The 26666-nt window shown below is 36.2% G+C and overlaps 1 protein-coding gene across 6 annotated transcripts in view; it reads left to right on the top strand.

Moving 5' to 3' along the window:
• The first annotated feature begins 1361 nt into the window (after positions 1-1361).
• Positions 1362-26666, top strand: part of EPHA7 (EPH receptor A7) — a 172456-nt gene continuing 147151 nt past the window's right edge. For 3 of the 6 annotated variants that reach the window (XM_058734729.1, XM_058734728.1, XM_058734731.1), the window contains exons 1-3: positions 1362-1694; positions 6199-6263; positions 9872-10541. In XM_058734729.1, coding sequence (XP_058590712.1) covers positions 1598-1694; positions 6199-6263; positions 9872-10541 — 832 coding nt within the window. In that variant the 5' untranslated portion in view covers positions 1362-1597. The remainder of the gene's footprint in view (positions 1695-6198; positions 6264-9871; positions 10542-26666) is intronic. The other 3 variants (XM_058734727.1, XM_058734726.1, XM_058734730.1) reach the window with 2 other exon arrangements.

The raw sequence follows: 26666 nt of genomic DNA, 5'->3' as shown, positions 1-26666 counted from the left end.
GGAGTCTCAGGCGAGATCAAACTTTGTGCCTATCATAAATAAAGGCAAATCATGAATGACAGATTTTTAAAAAAGGATTAAAAGGACAAGAAGAACACTGAACTCATCTTAAACATGTGATCAGGTTACTCTGTCGTGACATTTGAAATTGATGATTTGGCAATTAAGTTTTTAAAGTTCTTCCTCTTATATCACCCACCCCTTGAATTGCGAAGTGTCTGAGAAACTGCCTAACGGTGAACGGGTTTCTCTACGATGTCGTCCTTGCTATTTTAGTTGGATGAATTCAACTGGGGATGTTGGTTGTACTTTTTACTCTCACTTTCCCTTGAAAGCAGTTTCCCTTGAAAGATTGAATAATAATAACCATAAAATTGAATAATTATTGGAAAGTACCAATTTGCGAAAGAGGTCTTGCTTTATTAATTTAATACGTGGTAACATTCTTCAAATTTAAGTGTAATTTATGCAGCGAAATGGGAAACGATCAAAATGGGGCAATCCAAGGAAAACCTCAGAAAATGATAAAACATATAAGAAAAGTGATACGGAACCTTCTAAAGGTTCTTAGTGTCCTACTTCACCAAACAAACTATTGTGAGATGAATGGGCGGGGGTGAGGAGGGCACCTAAAACAAAAGACTTCCTTTCTCCACTCCCTTTTCCTCTGTTTCTTTTGCCAGAGCTTGTTGCAAACTCTTGGAAACATTGTTTGAACATAATACATTTGGATACTTTTATTCTTCCAGGGACTGTGCCGGGTGGTGCCTAGAGCTGACGGCTGTTGAGTAACAGAAAAACAGACGTATAAACCCTTCAAGAAATGAAAAGAACAAAGTTACCCGACCCGGGGAGGTTTTGAGTAACAAAAAAGTAAAAGGCACTTTACTTAAAGGCACAGCTTATTTCACTTTCCTGGCTCCGTGCTTGGTAGCTGAGAGATGGCTTGCATTGCCTCCGGTTTCTAAAAGACCACAAGGAGTACCGCTATACGTTACAGGGCTCTAAGTTGGGAGCGTTATTCTCGGATTGATTCTGCTCCACGAAAGCAGTGATTGCAAAAAGCCGAGTGCCCACAGCAGCACGCACCTCGGCTGCCTTTCGCGTCCTCCCTTTCAGAGCATCCAGAGAAAGCTGGGAGCTCAGAACCTGGAGGGAATCCTGGACCGGCAACCTGACTCCGCTCGCTGCCGATTGGCCCGCGCCCCGAAGCCCGCCCCCGCGGCCGGGGCGGCCTTTGCACCAGGACCCGCCCCTCGGCCCTGGGAATCGCCGCCTGGCAGGCCGGCTGTGCCTGCCAGTCAGCCCGAGTGGCGGAGGCTCTCTGCTCGGAGCTCCGCCCCCTCCCCCCTAATTGATATTATTGGAGTGTGGAGCAAGCGGCCGGTCTGCAGTCGGAGACTTGCAGGCAGCAAACACGGTGCGAACGAACAGGAGGGCGAAAAAATAAAAAAAAGCTAAACGTGGAGCAGCCGGCCGGAGATCGAGCAGGAGAATCGATGCGAAAAGCGCAATAAAAAAGAACCCACTTCGGAGCAAACAGCATTTAAAAAGCTACGACTCAACTGAAACCTAAAATAAAACCTGCTCATGCACCATGGTTTTTCAAACTCGGCACCCTTCATGGATTATTTTATGCTACATCTGGCTGCTCCGCTTTGCACACACCGGGGAAGCGCAGGCTGCAAAGGAAGGTAAGGTGATGGGAAAGCAAAGTTTGTTCTGACTTATTTATTTAGCTGTCTACCTGCATGAGCCGGCTCGTCCGCGGGGCTGCCGGCCGCGCCTCCGGCGCGGGGCGACCCTCCCCCGCCAGCTCCCCGCCCCCTCACCGCTCCGGCTGCTCCCGGCCGGCGAGCGGCAAGCGGGGCCACTCCGAACCGCCTTCAGCCCCTCGCCCGGGGCCGTCCGCCCGACGGGAGTGGGATTTCTGGCGCAGGCAGTCCGGAGGGCGTGAGCAGCAACGCAGAGCGGCGGGGTGGAGTGGGGTGGTGGGGGGATGACCAGCGAGCTCATCCTCTAGGATCCCAGGCGGGTCAGATCTCTTCCTCCAGAGCTCTGCTCTTCCTCCTCTCGGTGCTCGCCTCCGGTGGGGTAAGCTGCGGCCGGAGTTAGTCGGGGACTGGGGAGTGCAGCTTCTAGTGTCCTGGACAGCCCGGCGGCGAGCGGCTGGTGTCCCGAGCCTTCCCAGAGGGGCCGTGACTTGTGTGTGCTCCGAACGCTCGGGTTACTAATGAAGTGCTCACTGCGTCGGAGGAGGAGGCGCGGGTCTGCGGTTGGCGCTCGGCCGCCGGCGCGGAACAATAACGCCGCGGAGGTGAAGCGAGAGAGCGGTGCGCGCCCCGCGGCGGGGACGTCTCCATTCTGCGCGCGCGGCGCGCGGATCCTGGCGGCCGCGCGGACAGCCCGAGCCCATCTGGCTCTGCCGGGCCGGGGAGGCAGGGGACGGGCTGGGGCTGTGCAACTAACAAGATGCCGCCTGGGCGACTAGAAGTCCCCAGCATCTGCCCGGCAGTTGAGTCGGAGCGGTCAGACCTTGCGAAGGACCTGGACCCTGAAGGCTAGTTCTGGATGAAGAGAGCAGGTTTCATTTGGGCGGCCAGATACGCCTGTATATGGTTATTTATTTATTTATTTATTTATTTATTTATTTTTCTTCTCCTTTGAACCACTGACAAGGTAAAATACCTTTCGGTGCCTGTAGTTGGAGCTGGGGAAAAATAAATCCTCTCAATGGAAATGTCTTGCTTCTTGAGCAATGTCACAATCTCCCTCCCCCGCCCCCCTTCCCTGGTCTTCCAGACTGTAAATCTAAGGTTGATTTCCCGATATTTAAAAGCAGAATACTAATAATTACTTGTCCCCGAAGTATGGAGAATGGAGGAATCCGTTATCAGATTTAGGTCATCGTGGCGATGCGGGGGGGGGGGGGAGGGGTTTGTGTTAGATACTGGTTCTTGCTTCGTCTATCCCTGAAAACTTAGTGATTTAGTGCTGCCTTTTTTTTTCCATTCTTTTCGCTCACCCCTCTTCTTTCACTTAAACCACACCTCCCCACCCCAACGCCTTGTCCTACTTCTTGAGACAGCCTGACCTTCTGACCCCAGTTTCCACATCTGCAACCAGTGTTGACGCTGAACCCATTCACAGAAATTTTCAGAAAAAAAACATGACTCTGGCTGTCGGTTACGCGTTAGCCTAGGAAGCGACGTCGGCCAGAAACACCCACCCATACACACACCAAAACGCACGTTTTTATTTGCACGACATTAGCGATTAGGAACATTCAGTCCTGGAACCTTGTACTGATTGCTCCGGAATAGCGGGACCCGAGGAAAAGTTTGCACCGCCGCGGCGAAGCCGGGCGCGCAAGCTCACGCAGACCCGGCAGGAGTTTGAGCTATAAATAACTGCATCACTAGGGGGAGAGGTTCCTGCAGCCAGAATGTCTCGCTCGCTTGCTTTTCTCTTCTGGGTGCAAGATACGTGAAGAGGATTCTGATTCTAGGAGGCTGAATTCTTTAAATGCAGAAGCGAGAGGTTTAAAAGGTGGGCGGGAGGGCGAGTGCGCCCCGCTTCTCAGTGGTGACGCTCCCAGCACGCAGCGGCGATCGAGAGCTGCGGTTGTGGGAGCGAGCAAGCCCCGAGGGGCGCCGCGGCACCCAGGGCGAGCGCTAGGAGCTGCCTCGCGCAGGTGCCAGGCCTCCCCAGGGGTGCCTGAGGGTGGCTGGAGGAAGATGAGGGACCTCCTTCCTCCACTTTCCTCAAACATACTCTCTGGGGTGGTCGGTTCCCGCTACTGGGAGCGCATGTATAAATCAGAGTCTGACGCTTGGAGGCGAAGTGCAGCTGCTGTTTTTCCTCTTCGTAAATGCCGCCGCCGCCGTCTCTCTCTCAGAGGAGACGCTTCCCGAAAGCCTCTCTCCTCCTCCCGGCTCCTTCTGGAGCTAGGGCGCCACCGGCTCCCTAGGGTGTCCGGGTCTGGCGGAGACGTAATGGATGCTCCGCGCGGCGGGCGCGCCGGTCTGGCAGCCCCTGCCCCGCCCCACCCCGCCGGGGGCCCCGCCCCGGCCGCCGCCGCTGCCCGCGCGGCCGGTGGCTGGCTTGGCCCGGGCGCGCCCTGCGTCTTGCCCCTTGCTTTTATCCCCCGCGCGGCAGGGCGCGGAGTCCCCGAGCCTGGGCCTGGGCGCCCCACGTCCGGGTCAGCAGCCCGGCTACGCCTCCGTGGGCGTGAGGGGAGGATGGCTCTCTGTGCTCTGAGCTGGAAGGCAAAAGCGCGCACTTGCGAGTTTGTCCAGAGAGCGGACGACACCGAGACACTGATCACTTTAGAGCTGCTTCTGATTAGGCGCTCAGGGGCTGGATTCGGTTTTGTTTTTATTTGTTAGTTTGTTTCCCTCTTAACTTGTTTGCGGCCACCACCCCTCCGTGGTCCCCGGTCCCCACCGCAGGCTGTGCTGAGGGGTAACAGAACCGCAGTAAACAATCATCACATTGCTTGTTTCACTCTCCAGAATGACTCTCGAAGGTCACCTGGGTTTAAAATCCACTTGTCTCTTGTCAGTGCAGAAGACAAAAATAATAGTGATAATAAATCATCTCAAAAGGAACCCGGAGCCCATGTTTGGTTGTGCTTCGTCTCTGTTGCTGAGGATAAAAAGAAAATAAACTTTAAAAAATACTTTATATAAATTTACTAGTCCAATGATTTATTGATGTTCCAAGTGCGAAATACAACTGGGTATTTTGAAAGTGTGTTTCTTTCCCCCCCTTATCTAAAAGAGAGTCAAGTGTTTGTGACCGACGTTTGTGCTTTCATGGTCTTCCCAAGAGTCTTAAGTGTAAAACATTTTTGCAAAAAAGTATCTCTGTATCTTTCGGTTTTCAGTTGCAGAGAATAACCTTGACTAGAGTGAAGGAGTTGAGCACATAGTCAATGTGTTCCTTTGTTTTCTTAGCGTAGCAAATTTTCATTACCTTTGAAATATACTTTTTTCCCCCTCTAGTGATTATTTAAAAGTTCATATAAGCATGTATTTTATTTAATTCTAAGTTTTAACATTTTGCTGAGGTTGATGTTAAGCACATTTACAAACCTGGAACTATATTCAGTATTATTTCTGAACAAATTGATACATTTGTTAAAATGTTGTAGTCAGGAATATTTTTAAACAGTAAAAACTCATAACTCTGAATCAGTTTGAGCAAAGAGTGAATGCGTTAGGAGGGTAATTGTCTTAAAAAGCAATAAACCATATTGAATTGGAAGTATGATATATATATATTAATATATAACATTTTAATACATTACTTTATGTTGATACTACCAGGAGCACTTGTTTCACATATATAAATTTAAATGAATTGTTTATGCTTTTTGATAATATGAAAGTGGAATACAACTGTTTTTAAAAGTCAAGTCAGGAATAAAGTCAAGTCAGAGTTTAAATATACCATTTTGAGAATTAGCTAATGCTTTGAAATATTTGGAAATTAAAAAAAAAATAGAAATATTGAAAACAGATGTTTGACTAACCCAGAAATATATCTTGTGAATAATGGGCGATTTATTTTCCTCATGATGACATTGCTTGATACAGTTTCCTGTTATATTAATTTTGGCTTAAGAGAAGACACTGTGTGTGGAAAAGTTTTTGAAAAACAAACTCCAATTCTCCAAGGCACGAGGAAAAACTTTGGGCAAATATCACAAATTAGTGACTGACTGAGGGCTAATAAGGAATTACATTTTATTATGTCCATGTCAATATACCTGACAAAATATGGAGTGCTCAGTGGTTTATAAAATTCTTTATAATATGTAATTACTATGAAATCAATATACCTCATATCATTTTTTTATCCTTACTTTCATGCTGCTTTTCAGTTTTTAGATTTGTTTTAATATTTTAATTGAAAAACCCCAAACGTAAAATGGTGTTGTAACATCTTTTCTCCCTAAGAAAGGGGGATATACTGGTATCAGGTGGGTATTCAGGTCATCATTCATTCACATAGATAACGTTATAAATAATGTTATTTAGATAACATTATAGATAGATAACATTATAAATAGATAACATTATAAATCTTAGATCATAAGTGATAATTATATAAACATTAGATTCACTTTAATAACTTTTACAAATTCGTTTAAATTTTTCATGTAACATTTGGAAATGAAACTTTCTTTTTCAGTACTACTGCTGGATTCTAAAGCACAACAAACAGAGTTGGAATGGATTTCTTCTCCACCCAATGGGGTAAGTGCATCTCCTCATAGAATACATATCACCATTTATTTTATCAAGAAACACAACCTTCCCCTTCTCCCCCTGAATGGAATTATTCATGTTCTTCATATTTACACTGTTTTAATTCCAAGTATCTTGTTCAAAATTTTGTGGTGTTACAATGAGACATTGAGTTCTTTCAGTAGGGAAGGTCTACTTAGTACTTGGGGAAATGGATTAAAAAAAAATCTTATACCCATAATCTTTTGAGTTCTTATTGTGAGAGGAATTATATCTCAGTTTCCATGCTATAAATGCTAACTAATTACAGGGAACGTTTCTTTCGCAAACTCACTTAAATCTCTTTAGTTGCTTTATACTTCTTAGCATAATCACTAGGTAGGTTGTATGTAGTTCTTTAAAACAGTATGTGATCTGTTTCTTCTTTTAAAAAGTTTTAGCATCTTTCAAAATATACCTTAAAAGATAACTAAAACTGTTATGTGCTCAATATTTTATGTTGGAATTTGGTGTAAAAATCCAAATTTTTATCATGTGCTCTCTGCTGTTATTAATCTGAAGTGATGGCAAAGCGTGTACATATTGTAGTAAAAATCTGCTATAACAAATATGAGGAAAAGGTGTACAATAAAAATCTATGAAAATATTAGTAAACCCTAAAAATATTCTGACCGTTGCATTTCACATATCTGGAAAGGTATATTACTTAAATTTAGCTCAATGTCTTTGTCTTTAGGTCTTATTTTAATTGTGAGAGAGAACACATACTTCATCCCTTATTGAAGGAAGAGGCTCTGAGAAATGAGAGTATGTAGCTCGTTGTTACTTAAGTTGGTCTTTGGTACAGTAAGAAATCTGGAGTCAAAGAGCATGAAGTATAAGTGAGGATATAAAAAGTGTAACAAATTTTGCAAAGAGAAGAATGAAAGTCTAAAAGGGATTTTTGAGTATAAGAAGAACATAAAATCAACATGTCATGAACTGGAAGTCAGTTTAAGAATGCAAAATGTGAACAATGCCATTCTTAAATTATTCAGATTTTTCAGCAATTAATATTTGAGAGATTGTTTAAGATCATATTGCAGTTATCTGTATTGGTCAGATTAAAGAATGAAAAGTGACACATATTTTACAGATTAAATATAAAAAGTGCACTGACTTTAAGGTAGGAATGTCATACTTTTCTTGTAACTGGAATAGTTTCCATGAGTAAAATAATACACATTATAGGAAGACATTCACAATAAAAAAGAAACACCTTTCTTACCAATGACAGATGTAGCACATTTTCTACCATCCATCAATTAAAACAAATAGAGATAGAAGATGGTTTTTATCTCTAAGGAGAAGTAAACTGATGTAGGATTGTAGTGATTATAGTATTTCATCAATGTAATATACAAAATGAAAAATTATGACTGTGTTCTCTTTGACTCAAATGGGCGTTTTATCAGTCCAAAGTATCTTAACAGTTAACCCTACATATCTGTAGGAATCAATAGATAATATTAGGGAATGATGATTGACGATGTGTTTTATATATGAAATGGATTGGCTTGCATATGATTAAATATCTAACAGGAAATAAAGTGTTATTAAAGTATGTTTCTAGAAAATACTTTCATGAGTATACCATAAAATCACAGTATCTGAATTAAGACTTCTTTCCCAGTGGTGTCATTTGTAGAAATGATTGTAGTCTCTTAGAAAAGTGAAAGAATAAAACAGGAGTTGTGTTAAATGCATTTGTGTGGTCTCACTATTTGCTATATATACAATAGTTGTCCTGAAATTTTCCCCTCTGGAATACATTTTTAAATAAAAATAAAAATTAACTTGGTTTCATAGGTCGTGAAATTGATTTTTCGTACATACGACAAAGTAATATGATTGTTCTTGAAGTTAGAAACAAGAAACGTTGAGACATATATACTTTTATAGTAATTAGCCTTGGTTTCTTCAAGCCGGGCAATTGTTAAAAAGAGCACATTTATCTTTGGAGCTTTTGATTTCTTGGTAGATATCATTATTAGCGTGACTTCTTTTAATAATTTCGATCTAACCAAGAGACTAAAATCTACCCATCCAAATGGGTGAATTTAGGTATATTTGGCTAAGTGCCATTTAGACAGATTATAAGCAGCTAACTGAAACAAAGGGAAACATGCAATCATTAACAGTCAGAAACTCAAGTTGTGTTGAGTAAAACCTGCACGTGATAGTGGGTTCTTTGCTGCATTTGAGGAGCTTTGATATGTATAATAAGAATGTAGCAAATATATAATGTCATATAAGAAATTTCTGAATTACAGTATTTTGTTGTCAGTCATAGTTTTCTGAAAAACAGTTTCAAAAGTAGATATTAATATTTTAGAGTATTTTAATAAATTGATTCTCTGATCAAGTTTTACAAATAAAATTCATTGCCGCATGCTTATTAGTTTGTTTTCCTATCTGCTTTACTTGAAACGATGGGTTAAAAAGTGTATTGCTGTGTGACTTTGGATTTGAATACTAACATATTTTCATATTTAGCATTTTATAGTGGGGAAATGATAACAGGTAGATGATGATTTCACTATTATGGTAGCCTAAATATAAAGTGGTAAGTTTTGTAATAATGGTAACAAAGGACATAGTAAAATGGTCATTTTAGACTATTAAGACTGTTTTAAGTGCAATGAATTTATTTGCTAACCAGCAAATAGGTAGTATCATACATGGCTTACTAATCTTTAAATTGTTGCAAACTCTTCTAAACTCATTATTTTCCCTTTTCATGAAAATATATATTTTCTGTAGTATATATTACATCAGCAGATGAATGGACATTTTTAAATGTGCTATTTTTCCTGTCATAAAGCCTATTACTGAAGTATGATCCAGCATGCTGATTTGCCATGTACATTTGATTGTCTATTGAAAGCAATTTATTTATAAAGATGAATCATGCTTTTTTAACTACTTATTTATAGTTGGGTGGCATATGTACAATATTATATATAACGCTGCAATAAATAAATAGCTATGTAAATGTTACTGCCTTATATCTCATTTTGAAAAGATTGTAGAAGATTTCACATTATGAATATCAACATGTTGTGGAATGCTTTTACATTTCAGAGCACTCTTGGCATTTTCTTCCCTGTGTTTTTAGGTACTCTAAGTTTAACATCAACACTTAAAATGTCAACTGAGTTCTCAAAAATTCTGCCATGTATCCATATGCATATGCATTAAATGGTAATTTAAGTAATTGTGTTGTGCGCTTAGTCTATAAAAATTATAATCTCAATGGAGACTATAGACATAAGCAAACACGTGAAAAAGAAACACTAATGCACCAGCAAGCAGATATTAAACAAAATGAAATATTTATTGTATGTGCAAACAACGCAAGCACCCTGAACGATGTTCAGCCACCGGATGAAGCTGAGCGGAGAGTCCTGTATTCTCAGGTTACAGTGTTTGCCAGGGCCAGAATCTACCTAACTCTTTCAAAGACCACCATTTGTGCTGTGCTAAAGGTTCCTGGTTTACTGTCAAAATAAAAATGCTATATTTATTATTATTATTATTTGCTGAATGACTGATCACCTTTTAAATGCATTTTACAGTGGGAGGAAATCAGCGGTTTGGACGAGAACTATACCCCGATCCGAACGTACCAGGTGTGCCAGGTCATGGAGCCCAACCAAAACAACTGGCTGCGGACTAACTGGATTTCGAAAGGCAATGCACAAAGGATTTTTGTAGAATTGAAATTTACCCTGAGGGATTGTAACAGTCTTCCTGGAGTACTGGGAACTTGCAAGGAAACCTTTAATTTGTACTATTATGAAACAGACTACGACACTGGCAGGAATATAAGAGAAAACCTCTATGTAAAAATAGACACCATTGCTGCAGATGAAAGTTTTACCCAGGGTGACCTTGGTGAAAGAAAGATGAAGCTTAACACTGAGGTGAGAGAGATTGGACCTTTGTCCAAAAAGGGATTCTATCTTGCCTTTCAGGATGTAGGGGCTTGCATAGCTTTGGTTTCTGTCAAAGTATACTACAAGAAGTGCTGGTCCATTATTGAGAATTTAGCTATCTTTCCAGATACAGTGACTGGTTCAGAATTTTCCTCTTTAGTCGAGGTTCGAGGGACATGTGTCAGCAGTGCAGAGGAAGAGGCGGAAAACTCCCCCAGGATGCACTGCAGTGCAGAAGGAGAATGGTTAGTGCCCATTGGAAAGTGTATCTGCAAAGCAGGCTACCAGCAGAAAGGGGACACTTGTGAACGTAAGTAATATGTGTTATTAAAATTCCACTTTGCCTTTTGTTCTATTTCAATATCAGAGCTTGTGAGTGATAATAGTTATTTAAACAAGTGAGTTTGCGCCACACCAGCCTTCCGATTCAGCAGATCTTAAGCAAAGTCACTACTGAACTATCAGTGATTCCCCACAGTGATAGTTGCACTAATGGTATGCAATAAATATTGGCAATAATAGCATTTGTTGCTAAGATTTAATTTGCCCTATGCTTGACCTAGAAGCCAACAGTTGCACGTTGCTCTATGAGATTTAAGAGAGGAGAATGAGCAGAATGAGGTGTGATATTAATCAGGATTCAGTGATAGGATATTGCTCCTATTCTGAAATCTGTCTGTATTGTCCGAACTTGTGAGTAGCAGAAGAAAGGACGTTAAGGGGGCTGCTAACAAGACCTCTACTTGCAGGGCACCTACAAATACATTTCTAAACTTTCAGAATATTTTTTTTATAAATACTAAAATTTTGTTACAAAAATCCTCAAATTTCACTTGATAAATCTCCGAGGTTACTTCTGCCAAAGCCGTGTTTCTTTTTTGGACTAAATATTAAAGCGAGTACTTTCTTGATAAGTCATGTTATAGTGGACCACATTTTTGTGGAAGTGGGCCAAAGTAAAGCTGTAGTTATTGTAATACCTCAGTTGGACGTTTTTTATGTTTTGAAATGATAACAGCATACAAATTAGTGAACCTTTTCCTTTGTTTTGTAAAACTGGATTTTCTCTTCTTTAGTATTTTGTAGTCATCATAATTGGCCAGTATTTTTCTACTTAAAACTATGTCACATGGACCTTCAAAATTGACAGATACTTTTCCGTTTGTGGATATCCTAAGTATATTCTATAGTAATGTTATATTATTTATGTATCTTTTAATTTATAAATTAGAAAACATAGTGCATACCCAGAAATAACTTTCTATATATTCTTTGTACTTCAAAGCCAACAACATAATTTTAATAATTGAAAATCCTAGTTTATTTAGAGGGGACTGGATCTAACAGTAGTAACTTGCTATGTGCAGGCACTCTTCCATGTGCTTTGTATACACTAGTTCATTTAATGAGGTAGATTTCATTATCATGTCTGTTTTACAGAAAAACAAAATGGCACTATCAAGGGTAAATTGCTTGTTTGTTAGATACTTTAGGAGGTAGTATCTGTCTTAGCTTAGAATCAAATTCAAGGCATTCTGATTCCAGAGCCTAAGCTTTTAGCAACAATATTGACCTGGCTTCTAACACAGTCCAAGGAGAATCCTCGCAAATATTCTGTTTCATTGCTGAACTCAGATGTCTTGCTCTTAATAATTTGGTATATAAATTATATTATTTCCCCATAAAATTCTCATGCTAATAGAATATTTAAAGAAATATAGTTTAAAAAATATTTAGATCTGTGTTGTCCAGTACAGCCACACATGACTTTCAGGGTCTAAAAAATGGCTGTTCTAAATTGAAATGTGCTATAAGTATAAAGTGCACCCTGGCTTTCACAGGCTTAGTATAAAAAAATAAAAAGAATGTAACGTATCATTAGTAATTTTTTATGTTGCTTACATATTGAAAGAATCATACTTTAGATATACTGGGTTAAATAAAGTGCAATATTAAAATTAATTTTAATTGTTTCTTTTTTACTTTTTTTAATGTGACTACTAGAAATTAAAAAATTTCACACATGCGAGCTACAATGTAGCTCGCATTATATTTCCTTTGGACACAATATTTAGATGGAGTAACTGAGCAAATATATTTTTCTATCCTGATTGAGAGTTAAATACTTAATCGCTAACATGTAAAACACCAAGGTCCCAAGCACTCAATTATCATCCATGATCTAGCTGATATTGTGAGGTGAACTCAAGGCAAAACAAACAGATGCTATAGGTTCAGGTCCTATAGATCAGTTTAGCAACTTCCTTTGATACCCTCCTGAAGGAGTCAAAAGTGTCTTATGATCTGTCCTCTTTCCCTATCCCTTACACTGGTAGAATTTCTTATTGAGGAGATCATTCTACAGGTTCCATGCATGTGGAAATCAAAAACTGATGAGGATTCGTCAGTACTAGTAGGTGGAATGCTAACCACTGGGAAATTATAGAAATATTCCTAGTAAACTGATCAATTCAGTGAAAGGCAGTGTTCTTATCGACTGGAAGTTAACAACAATTACTTAAAAATAACTTCAATAAGAAAATTTAAGATTATTGTAGTTTAGCTGTAAAAGCAGCCACTTTGAGTAGTTATACAGATTATGATGGATGTGAAAGTGGAATATAAACTTTTGTGCAATTAAAAATGGGAAACATAATAGAACAGGAATATACATATATAAATGCCCAATTAAATTTGTCTAGGAAAAATCTAGGAAACAACATTATAGTTCTGCTCTTTTAAGGCTTAAAGATTTTTGGAGAAAATTATTGTATTTTTTGAATCATTTTGTGTAATTTAACTCAAATGATTTCTGCATGCATTTATTTGTGAAAAACAAACAGGAACTGTTTGATTTCTATACTTAAGAATATAGGATTTAGTAAGAAAAGAAGTCTTTAACTCCAATAAAGACATTTACCATGACGAAAACACTTCCAATTTCTTCCAAATCGGCAAAATAATATCATTAAATGTGGTACTATTAAAATTATTCATATTTATTTATTTTGGTTTCAAGACTTGGAGCCACATTTGAGTAACAAAATCATTGTCACCTGCAAACCACACGAAGGTAATTGAAATAAAGTAAAATTACTTCACTGTCATCTACATTAATCGTGCATTGGAATAGGTGGAATTAGGTATTAAAATGAAGAGTTCATTAAAAAAATGTGATTAGTTAAGATGCCTCCTTATGGTTCAGTTGAAAGTGTATGTGCGCACCGTTGTGAGTCAAGTAAATTGTTTATCACATAGCTTTCTTAATTTTTAACCTTGGTGATGTTGACAAAGGAATTAAAGACCTTATACTTAACTATGCCACTATGTTCATTTGCAAAAACACTTCCCTTCTTGGCATAATTCCAGTGCATTGCTGTGAGAGTACTTGCCGCTGGACTCAATCCAGGCCTGCCTTTATAGTATTTCTCCTGTTTCCTTTCAGTGATCCTGTTAAGAGTTTGGAAACAAATTCCAGTTCCATATTGAGAAAAACTGAAGTGTTTGGGAGAGGATGCTAGTGGGTCCCTAGCCAAATGAGGTAGTTAGCCACTTAAAGGCAAGTTTATCAAGGCACTTGGTAGAGTGGAAGTCCATGGTGATATTTGTTAGAGTAAAATTTGCAGTACGAACAACTGTGAAAACTGATCACAGTTTGGATCTGTTGATGTAGAGCTTTTTTTTTCTTCTTCATGATTTTGAAAAAAAGAACTCTATTTTGGGAACCACTTGTTTCTCAATCATACTAATATATGGAAAACTTCTAATTCTTCGTGATAATGTTATTATGAAGACATCTCTTCAGTTGGTCAGCAAGCTTTTATTGTCAAAAAATCATTTAAAAGAAATTTACCATGACTTGTCACAACCTCTATGCAAACTAGAAGATTATATTATATTTTACATATATAAATATATTCAGAAGACTAATAAATTATATTCTGAAACATATTTTGAAATTTTTGGAACTTTTGTATAATTTGATTTCATTTAAAAAGTAGAACAGTATTTGTCAAAGTGTGGAGTGTAGTATTATAACTTGGATTTGTATGGGTGATGGGCAGTTTACAATGAACAATCATGTTCATTTTACTGTTTAGCTCTTATCACATTACTGAGTGGTGGAAAGTATTATTTTTTCTCTCTTTTAACATATGAAGGAACTGAAATTCAGGGATATTACTATGTGAGAAAATTGGGTAACAATCCAGTATCCTGTTTATCAGTTCAAGGCTTTTTTTTTTCCGCTATACCATGCTGCATACTAAAAATTTGTCCTGGGATTCAGCCAGTGGATTTTAGTTACTAAAGAAATGGTAGAACTATTCTAAGTAAGGTGACCATATGTCTAGTTTGCCCGGGATGATTGTTCTATTAACACCGCTTCTCTTTTGCTTTCAAAAGTGTGATGAAATGATAAACTATGACCAACTACACGGTCACCCTAATTGTAAAAAATCAATGGATCTAATGCAGTTTACAGGCACCTATATCAGATCATAGTGATGTAATCTACTTGCATTATTTTTATATTGCTTAATTTTGATTTTCTAAATTAACCCAAAAATTTAAGCACTGCCTTTAATGATTCTAATGGAAAGGGGAATTCAAATAATTGTAGATTTCTAATTTTTATTATAAGGAATTTCCCTCATAGTTACTTCTTGGTATTTTATATTAATACGTTGACAGGTGTGTCATTATTTTATGAATGTATAATTTATGGGCATATAACATATATCATTGAATAAATTAAAACATTTATTCAATTTGAAAGCATTGGTAATATTAAAATCTGTGTGTGTTGATTATATTTTTGAAATCCATGTGTTTTTTCCACAGAAAAGTAGCATGTAATTTGTGCCATCCCTTTTCATGATAACAAATGAGGCTTTATAATATATCGTGTTTATCATCAAATATATACAGAAAAGTGAGATATACTACAGGGTTAATAGCTCAGATGTAGAGTCACAGAGTTTTCAAATTCTGGCTCTACAACATACCAGGTGTGTAAACTAGGACAACCTCTGTAAGCCTTAATTTCCTTAAGTATAAAATGGGGCTAATAAAAATAGTTCCTCCTGCATAGAGTTCTTGTTAGAATTGAATGAAATAATGCACGTAAAAACCCTAAGAATAGTATCTGGGACACAGCAAATAATCAATGAATGCTTGCTATTATCTTGTTATTAATAATGCAACAAGGTGTTTGCTAAGTAAAGAAATCTCATGGCAATGAGTGAATGAGAATAGATCTCACAGGCCACAAGTAGTTAAATATCCTTTAAGCCAGTAATCTCATGCCTGGTAATTTACTGAAGGAGATATTTCAGTGAAAGAAAAGAATCTTTTACATAACCTCTTCTTCCTCCAGCCATGTATGTGATTTGAAGTTAGAAATAACCTAAATGTCCAAAGTTAAGTGCATCACCTTGATTGAACTTAGTTCTTAAAATATCAGCAATGTGATGTAGGAATTTTAAATTACTCTCTATTAATAATTTTGAATGAAAAATAAAGAGTAAAATTTTGTAGACACTGACATTTAGAATATGCAAGATATGCATAGGGTAAAAAATAGATACAAGCATAAATAGCATAATCAATGTGTCAGATTGGTGGGTTCCTGGGTGATCTTTTGCTTTCTGCATTTTTAAATTATTTGACACATTAACTTTTTTTTTTAGCAGTTTTAAGTTATGTGTAACCTGGTATTTCATACAACAATACTTTGAATTGTGTCTTGAATATATGGGTTTTTTTTTTTTTAACGTTTATTTATTTTTGAGACAGAGAGAGACAGAGCATGAACAGGGGAGGGGCAGAGAGAGAGGGAGACACAGAATCTGAAGCAGGCTCCAGGCTCTGAGCCATCAGCCCAGAGCCCGACGCGGGGCTCAAACTCATGGACCGTGAGATCGTGACCTGAGCTGAAGTCGGACGCTTAACCGACTGAGCCACCCAGCTGCCCCGAATATATGGGTTTTTAAATTAAATTAACATCTGTGTAAAATACAGGGCTCAGGTGATAGAGCAGTAGTAAATAGAAGACATAGTTTAAATAATTTAAAGGGTATATTCAAGGCATTCAACAAAAACAGGTAATAGATTTTGTTTGCTTTCTAGTTAATAGATGGCAAGAGCTTGTTTCAAGTGTTTCACATGTATTAATCCATTTAGTTTCAGAGAAAGATTTACTAACTTATTTAATCCAGTAGGTAGGCACTGTTATCACTCTGTTTAAAGGACAAAAAATACTCCTACTGAAGTATTACATTATATACCTACGCTAAATTATATATATAAGATGCACATATATGCAAGATACATATATGTATGGTTACATATACATATGATATATACATGCAAACACACACACACATTTTTATGTAAGGAAACCAAAGCACAGTGAGAAGTGGTTTAAGTATCCATGACCTCGGAGTGGTAGCCTGCTGTTGACCAAGGTGGTCTGGTTCTGGAATCCTTGCCTCTCACCAATATAGTCCCTACCTCTTTACAGATGGGCAGTTAATCTATCACAAAGTCTTTTTATAAAAATAAACATTCTTCCAGGATATTGAAAGGTGCTACAAATCTGAACATTTTCTTTTGTTTATAATTTCAAAATATTTAATATCTCTGTCTTTCCCAGTACACTAAATATATCATCTGCTCTGCCAATATCTTTTGTATCCCGGTTCTTTTTTTTTTTTTTTTTTTTTTTTTTTATGTGGCAGACAGGATGTACGTTTGTCAAGCACAACATAGATAGTATTACTTTATTAATCAGAAAATTTCAGGCTTCTTATTACCAATAAAAAATTCCCTGTTTCCTATCCTGGCATTTAAGTCCTCCAACTTGACCCTAATATTCTTTTTTAACATTTGCTCTCATATTTATTGTACTTAAAGCCCCTGTTCCCCTGCCTGGAACTGGTCTGTCATTCTACAGATATTTTTATGATGCCCTATTATTTTAACATTTGGCCCCAAATAAACAGGAAAAAGCGTAAGCTATCATGGCCTCTCACAATTACCTATTGTATCTCAATCCTGCACATTCCCGACTTCTTCAATGACCTGTCTCCCAAATTCTGATGGAGTTACTGGTAGTGACACTCTCCTGGGACTTACCTTGACTTCCTTCTTCTACCTGCAGTGCCACCTTCCTGTCTCAGCTCCTTGAAATTTTGCCTTTCCTTACAATTGCAAATTAAATGACTTATGCCCTGTTTGATCATCTCTTCTTGTGGATACTTATAAGTACTTTGCCCTTTCCCTATGGGAATCATCATATGCAATCTGATTTTAATCCTTATTTGAAATTCCTTTTACAGCTTCTGAGCTTCTTAACAACCAAAACTTACTTAGCGTTTTCTACTACTGACCATAGTACCCAACTAGCTCAGTTCTTGTATCACCTTAGTCTTCCAATAAATGTCTGTCACCTTTCTTAAAGACTGAATCATACACTGCCCACTGCCAAGGCATGTAGTTGTTGTTGTTGTTGTTTATTTCATATTCATGTCACTATTTAATTTCTTGTTGTATATGGCTAGCCCCTATGATTAGCCTTAAATCATATGAGTATGGAGGACTCTTTGTTATATTTTGTTCTCATAGCATATAGCAAGATGATATGCTAATAATTAGAAAACCTGGACAGAAGTCTGCTCCAGATATAGAATTTATTTCTCTGAAAATAATATATAACTATTTACATTTATTCATTGTCATATTCCCATTCTCTCTTTGTCACTTTGTGTGTCTTTCTTTCAGTTTCTCTGTTTCCCTCCTCTAATGAAATGAAAGCCATTTCACCCTTGTTACTAATATCTATGTCTTGAGAAAGAGAGAATTCTATGAGCCTGGTAACATTTTCTAAAGTAAGAAGGTCTTGTGGTGCCTGGCTGGCTCAGTGGAAGAGTGTGCAACTCATGATCTTGGAGTTGTGAGTTCAAGCCCCACATTTGCTGTAGAGATTACCAAAAAATAAATAAATAGTTTTTAAAAAAATAAAATAAGAAGGTCTTTTTTTTTTTTAATGTTTTTACTTATTTTTGAAGGAGAGAGAGACAGAGTATGAATGGGGGAGGGGCAGAGAGAGAGGGAGACACAGAATGGAAAGCAGGCTCCGGGCTCTGACTGTCAGCACAGAGCCGGACGCGGGGCTCAAACCCATGAACTGAGATCATGACCTGAGCCGAAGTTGGATGCCCAACCGACTGAGCCACCCAGGTACCCCTAAAATTAGAAGGTCTTGAAGTATATTTATGTTTATCTTATATGGGAAAGTGATTTTTGTTATAAGATTATTTTTCTTCCAAATTATATATTTAAATATTATCTTACATTACAAAACCAAACCAAATAATAAAAACCTGAGACATCCATCCTTAAGCTAGTATTATACTGTATTCTATAAATCAGAAATTACATAAATTCAGTGTCATATCCAAATATATTTCTATTTGAGTTATAACTACATTACAGTTTTTTTATACTGTTCAATTATTCACTGTCAGAAGCTTGTACTGCTTGTTTAAGGCATTTTTTGAATAGGTTAACGTGCATAGATCTGGAATGAATGCCATCTCTTTGCTCCTCTCCCACAGGGCCTTTTTATAGAGTAGCTACTGTTACTAGTTTCTTCCGTCCTTTACAGAGATATTTGCTCATAATTCTTTAAAGATATGGAAAAATATCATTATCGTAGTTAAATTAGAGTCATATTGCAATTTCTTACTAGGACTTTGTAGACTTCACTTAAAATTATACCGCTTTTTACTCGTCTTCAGTCATCTTTGTATGTGCCCACTGTGCATTGAACATGATAAGTATTCAATAAATAAAGGACAGGCAGAAGGAAGATGTGAAGTGAGGAAAAAATAAGGAAGGAAGGAAATCTGAAATTAATGTACAGGATTTATCTTGTTATGATTGATATGACTTGAGAACATTTCTAATTGTCCTAACTTTGGCAAGTATATGGTTAATCTTTTATATTTCCAGTGGAAGCTTAAATAATTGGCATTAATTTCTGGCAGGCAGTATCATAATACAAATCAATGATACCTGAAAATTTTGAATTTGATTTTATTTATGTATCCAATTTCTAGCCATTTCCTCTAAGATTATTGTCACTATAATTATAATCTACAAGCTGTGTTATTTATGATGATATTGTGCATATTCACAATATTATTTTGTGCAACTAACAATATTATTTTCATGGGAGAAATTTGACCAAGCTGTATATTTGATGTTTTCCTCTATGTGTATAGAAATCTGATGCATGGATCAGAGAGGAAAATCTTAGAAAGCCTCTTTATTCTAATTTTCCTCACAATGAAGAGAATTTAAGCTATCCCATCCTCTGCAAAACATGCTACAAATTTAGTTTATGGAAGCATGTCTTTATTAGGGTATTCATGCAATGTTATGTGAAAATAGAAGGTTACATGCATATATAATTTGAGGTTTTAAAAAATTTGGTAGCAAAAGCAAAGCTTTTAGTTTAGGTCAAGTTAATTAATTATGCACATTACTTTTTGCTTTCTATCTGTGATGTCAACTTTGTTAAAAGCTATAGAATCTGTGCTATAGAATATATACGTCATGGTATTTTTTCCATATAACAACATTTCATGAGAACACAGCATAATGCATACCTCAGTTGAAATAAATGTGTATTATTTCTCTCAAATTCTGTGGTCTTACAGAAGGTTTATTATTTAGTTTACTTTGTTTAGTCTTGGGTCAATGAATAACATAGAAAACCAGAGAAAATGCATTCTGGAATATAGGAGGTTAGAATTTTTTTTCATGGTTACATTTTTTTTTTTGTGCTGTGGATTTTGAGCATTTACATTTCAAATGAAAAAATTACTTTTGATGATGATATTATCTCCTGCTTCTAATAGAAAATCAGGAGGCTTTGAAAGGACACATACTGTGTTTTATATTTTGTTTCATGTTTTACCCAACTAATACCTAGTTTAGCTTCTCACCTGTGGTGATATTAGCCTCTGACCTTCACTGAGGCCATTAACACTAAACTACAGCCTTTTATAGAAAACCGAGATTTGGAGAAGGGAGCTCCATGATACTTTTATTAATAAAATAGAATATCAATCAGATATAATAATTACCTACGTATCTTGCATTTATCATTTATCAAAATTGTTTAACAATCTGTTGTTAGTGTTACCCACTCTCCTTTTTGAGAATATTCTTTCTGCAAAAGAGGGATTAAGGGTGGGGATGGCTTAGGTGTGGAGGGGTAGGATATATCTAAATCACCAGATATAATAAAAGTTTATTCTGAGAAAAATAAACTGAATATTAGTGACTTTACTATACTACTCTGTATTTTCCAGTGGATTTATATGTTCTATGTTTATTTAGTAGTTTGTTTTTATTAGCTAAACTAGTTCCCATGTAGACAATGACATCTAATGGCATTAACTTACCTAATGACATTAATTAATGACATTAATTTAAATGAGTGGATGGCTTAAATAAACTTGATTGATTTTAAAAGAATTTATTCATATCTACAACTTTTAACAGACAAAATAGCTTACACTACGTAGTGTTTCTATTTCAGTTGACCTTTTCCTGTGAAGTAGTTTTATACTTGAAAAGAGGTGTGAGATAGGACAGGTACCTTACTGAGTCAAATATATACATTTCTTATAACACAACTGTTCTGTCGACATTCTTAAACTCCTTGAGGGTATAATCCCTTCCAAGACAATTAGAATCATAAATTCTTGGAGTTTGAGTGTACCTTAAAGATTATAAAAAATAAATGAGAGGTTTTTTTTTTTTTTTAGCTTGCTCTCTTTTTTTAAAAAAATGGGACAACTAAAGACCCAATTTATAGTTGTAACAGTTCATTCATGACATATCCCAAAGTTAAATCAGAACTTACTCTTTCCGTTTTTTTTTCCATTTTGACATTACACACACACAATACATACATACGCACATATGTGTTTATACATATATATCCACATGCATATATATGCATGCATGCATGCACAATTACCTGACCCCCATACATACATTCACTGCCCACTCCTACCTGCCCCAGGGGTAAAAAAACATAGTCAACATAATGGAACAAAAAATTAAGTTTATTTTTTCCTTGACCCATTTTTAGATTTCTAAATTGCTCTGCACTAATATTTTAATTTGTAAGTGCTGAATAATTAAGATTTCTCTCTCTGTGGAAATCTCAATTGACTTTTACAAGGAGGTGGAAAACTCTTACAGGATATTCTTGGATGATTGCATATTTAAAAAAGAAAAAAGAGACAAATAAAGCTACCTTAGTAATGTCATTAAATTTTCCTTCACAAAGAAAAACATTATAAACTAACTTTTACTCCTTTATTTTCAAGTAGATTGTTTAGTTTTCCTATGCCATATGACAAAGTCAAATTTTTTTTTTCTTTTTTTAAGTAGAATTTCAATTCTTGTAGTATTTTAGCAGATCATAGGATGGTGAATTTTAGCAATTGCATGTTATGAGTATTGTTGACAATTGTATATAAATGTGCTTTATTTTTTTTTTATTTATTTATTTATTTATTTATTTATTTATTTATTTATTTATTTTTTAATATATGAAATTTACTGTCAAATTGGTTTCCATACAACACCCAGTGCTTTAAAATGAGAATAGGTGAAAGGTGAACACCTCCTGCATTATCAGAAATCTAGAATTTGGGAGAGGGCAGAAACTCTGACATATAACCGTGTGGTTTCTAACTGGATCTCCTCTGAGAAACCTTCAGACCTTAGCCCCTCGGTCCTTGCAAGGGCAGAGGGACAGTCAGGCTTCTGCAAAGTCTATTTCTCAGACTGACCTTTAAACACATGCTAAGCTTAGACATTCGGGTTGTGAGCTGGAGCTGGGAAAACATGTGGTTCCAAGTTTAATACGTTGAGACAGTATTTTAGTTTGCAAAGGAAACCTGATAGGAACTTCTAAAAGTTTGCTATTTCAGCCATGCTTCTTGCTGTTTCTGATGTTTATTCTGCACAAACATGATGTACGAGAGTACTGTTTTTCAAAGTTGAAACTAATGGTTTGATGATTTTACCACTTTTTAACTTTTTCCAATGTAACAACATTGCTACTCACTTCAAATTTCAAATGGCTCTCTCGCTGATTTTCAGGATTATTTTCCAGCCCATCACTCTATGTGTAATCACCCTTCTTTCTAACATCCTTTATCCTTCAATGTGGGAAAGTGGATGTTCTTTCCATCCCTGCTCCCTCTGATTTCTCCTTTATCCTCCTGCATCTCTTTCTATAGTGTCATAGACTTTGGCAATAGGTTTTCATTTGCTTTTCAGAAAATTTCATGCTGTTCCCTGATTTGAAACTTATCAGAACATACCTTCCCGTCTACTAACTGGATTCAAATATTGAAAGTACATCTTCCTTACCCACTCTGGGTTTTTATTTATTGAAATCTAGGCATATAGTTGGCAACATTTTGTCTTTCACCTTCCTTACCTGACAGTAATTTTATGTATTATAATTCAGTGCTGTGCATATCAATTAAAAAAGATTAAACCTTATTAATAGCTATTGCTCATTATTATTGCAAAATTTTGATCTAATGATGGCGTATCTTTCTGTTTTGAACTACTCTCCATCCTTAGCAGAAGTTTTAATTAGGTATAACAACAAAACAATTTTTACCTCTTCAGATCATTGATCATGTTCATTACTTACAAACATTTATAAAACTAAACTTCTAATATTAAATTTAGAAGAAAGTTTCATAATGGGAAGGTAAATTTATAAATAAAAATCACAACTCATAATATGTAGCAAGACTTTCATAATTTGAATTCTAACTTGTTTTTATTGAGCTAAGAAAATAAGCCATACTTGGATCCATGCTGACAGTTACAGTTCCAATTGTAATGTCTGGACTGTGACTATACAATTCTAGAATTACCACTGTCCGTCAGTATCATAAAGGAACTTAGTCAAGATGCATATATGAATACCTAATTAGTTAAAGTTCTTAATGCTTGTTTTTTGAAAAAGCTGTAATAGTTTTGTTTGGTATGTTTAAATCTGAGAAAGAGAGATGGGACTTAACAACAAAGGGGAGTATAGTTATAATTTAAATAGGTTTGGGTCTTTTTTTTTCCACCAGGAAGGAAGACTTAGGGAAAATACAAAAAGGAACAAGGTTAGGAAACTGCCACAACTTCTTCTGATCTTTAGTTTTTTAAGGATTTTCTGTCATTATGTACTGTATTGAGGAGACAACAAACTACGTGTTAGGTCTGTAAAAGACAGCATAAATATTCAGGGGCCTGTGAATACAGCTCATTTAAGCTTATATGATACAAGCTGAGACAAGGTTGACTTGTTGAAAAGCAGAACACTAATGTATACTAGAGTTCGCATTAAGCACATCTTTCATTGCAGCCACTTGGTTTTGTTTTTGCTTTTGTATTTTTTTTTAACCATTTCCTAATGTATGAGATGAAAAACAAACAAACAAAACCTCCCCTGAAACAAATCTGCTTTTGCATATAGGCTAATCTATACTGACAATAATATACATTGTAGTATTATAAACCTAAAGGGCATGCTTATTTATTATTCATTAATGTCAATGGATAACTGACTGTCACTTGCAGTCAGAGTGGAATCTGACAGAATGCTGACATTGATTGACGGACATGCTCCTGAGAATCTGCATATGCGGACTGCTTAGGTCAGTTGAACACATAAAACCATCCCAGACCCAGATTGCGCATGAGGGATCTTATTGGTATTTTTATTTAAAAAAAAAATGCATAGACGTAAGAAGTCATTTAATCTTAAGATTAATTTTAGATCTTTAGTGCCATAATTATTAAATAAAAGTAGTAACTGACTTGATTTAAAACAAAAAATTAGGTTCCTGATGTTTCTGGCTCACTTCCTAGAGACAATTTTGATTTTGTTCACTCTGTCTTCTAGAAAGAGAAATAAATAAAAAAGTAAAGGTTGAGAGTTGCTTTGTATACACATACCTGAAATTATTGGCATTGTATTGAAGGAAATACTATTTAATTTAGAGCCTAAAAGTTAAAGGCATTGATACACAGTCTATATGATATTAAAAGAAAAGTGAACTTGTTCTTGAATTTTTTCCTTGAATTGTCTCACTGTATTTTTAAATGGATTCCTTAACCCTAATAATTGTACATATTTTAATGAGAGTTGTTACTACTGTATCTAGAACAAAATGTTTGGCTACAGAGATTTTAATTAATAGTTATTTTCAACTATAATTTGCTAGTTTTCTCAACATGGATGAAAACATTAACACTAAAAAGTAATATACAGAATTTCAGAACCTTTTAATAGAGGCTTAATGGTTTTATTTCAGAGTACAGGAAAATTATCACATTATATTTTGTCTGCAATTTAACAAAAGGGTTAACCTGAGTTAGAAATGGCATATCCTTATATCTTCAGTTTTATGAAATTTATTTTTATTTTTAGTTCTTTTAGTGCTGAGATAACTATATTTTACATACATATATATTTATTAACTAACTCTGCCATTCCAGATATGCCAGTATGTTAAATTATATTTTGCATGGAATAATGTTGACAGTTACATATTATAATATTTTAGAGCTTCTGAGTTAGAATCCATACATACTCAAAATAGTAATTTTTCATAAAATGTGTTACATGTAAATCTGTAAGAACTTTTCATCATTTTAGTGTATGCGTTTTTGAACATTTGAATTTGAGGTTAGGTAATTTCTTTCGGATTTTTCAAATATCAATAACAAATCTCCAACATATTAAAATAGCTCGCAGCCAGGATCGTAAAGCAACATGTAATTTATTACATTGTTACAGCATCTTTGTTATTAAATATTTTTATGTGTGTTTTTTTTTTTTTACATAGAAAGCACCATATTTCAGTGCCAGCCACTAGTAGAAAGCAAAATGGAGTTCTGAAAATTATATAGAATATTTTCATGTACATTTGTTTTAAAACATGATTATTGGTAACTGCTTATATAAAATGACCGAGAAGTTCTTTCTTCTGCATGGCATATTTTACGTATGTTAGCCATCAAATAGATAGGAGGTTTTGATTTTCCGTTTAGAAGAATACTTTGAGATTATCTAAGGGTTAATTTTTACAGACAAATGACATATCACTTTCAATGAAATGACATTGGGAAACTGAGATAAATAGTTCAACATTTTCTATACTGACATGATGTTTGCCTGTCTGACTGCATCCTTTCCAATAGACAGCAGAGATGCAATTACAAAAAAAGACATCTGTGCCAAGGTTTAGCTAGCCAAAAAGGGCAAGCTCTTGTGTTTAAAAGGTAGAGAATCCAATCGATGAAAATGTCTGGACCTGTTAGCACCAATAAAGCTGAAGGCCACTGGGAGGCTCAGAGAGGGTCTTTTGTTGTGGAGATAGAAAGAGACCTAAACTATGACACTTTAGGGGAGCAGGGTCAGCAAAGAAGATCATCTGTCTTCTTCAGTGGCAGCTTTCTGTCAGATTCTAACCCTGCTCAGTCGAGGAACTAAGCCTCTACTGTTGACACCAACTGATTCTCAGCCAAGTGTAAATGAAGCTAATATTCACTGACCTTATGCATAGCAAATGAAGCCCTGTGTGTCATTTGAGAAATAATGTTTTCTGACACTTCAAAAAGTGAATGATGGACAGAATGTGTGTGTGTGTGTGTGTGTGTGTGTGTGTGTGTGTGTGTGTGTGTGAAGTAAGCAAATATACATCCTTTAGCCACTCCATGTTTTTGGTTGATTTTCACAATAGCCACAGACCTACCATTTAGACACCAATTTAACTTCATATTATTTTCATTTACATGGCATGGCATGTTACATACAGAGCCTGACTGTGCTGTAAAACAAGCTCTTATTTGGCTTCTGTTAATCTTTATAACAGTGCCTCGTCACAGGAAGGGGAGATTAAATTTTCACTAATAAAAGATGTAAATTTCAAGAAAATTCTGAGTTACTAGTTTACATTCAAAACATAATGAAACAATATATTTCTTTATGATTATAAAAAGTGGAATGGTCTCATTAAACACAAAGTTAGAAAGGCTACATTTTACTTGCCATTTTTACAGCATTGCCTAAAAAGCACCTTTCTTTCCAGTTAGTAATGTATGTTACAACTTGATAACCTTTCCTCATCTGTAAATCAAGATTTTCATATATTTTGCTTACTGAGGATTATATTTTAAATTGTATTACAGTCTGCATTTTTCACTCTAAAGGATTTTTCATACTACTTAAAATTCTCGCAAAACTGAGGGTTAACATGTACATGTGATCGTAAATGGCCATGACATCAACAATATTAAGTAGCCTCTGTACTGTGTAATGTGTAAG

This window comes from Neofelis nebulosa, chromosome 6 (genome assembly GCF_028018385.1).
Source record: "Neofelis nebulosa isolate mNeoNeb1 chromosome 6, mNeoNeb1.pri, whole genome shotgun sequence".
NCBI lineage: Eukaryota > Metazoa > Chordata > Mammalia > Carnivora > Felidae > Neofelis > Neofelis nebulosa.
The sequence above is the reverse complement of the archived record's forward strand: the minus strand, read 5'-3'. Positions and strand labels throughout refer to the sequence as shown.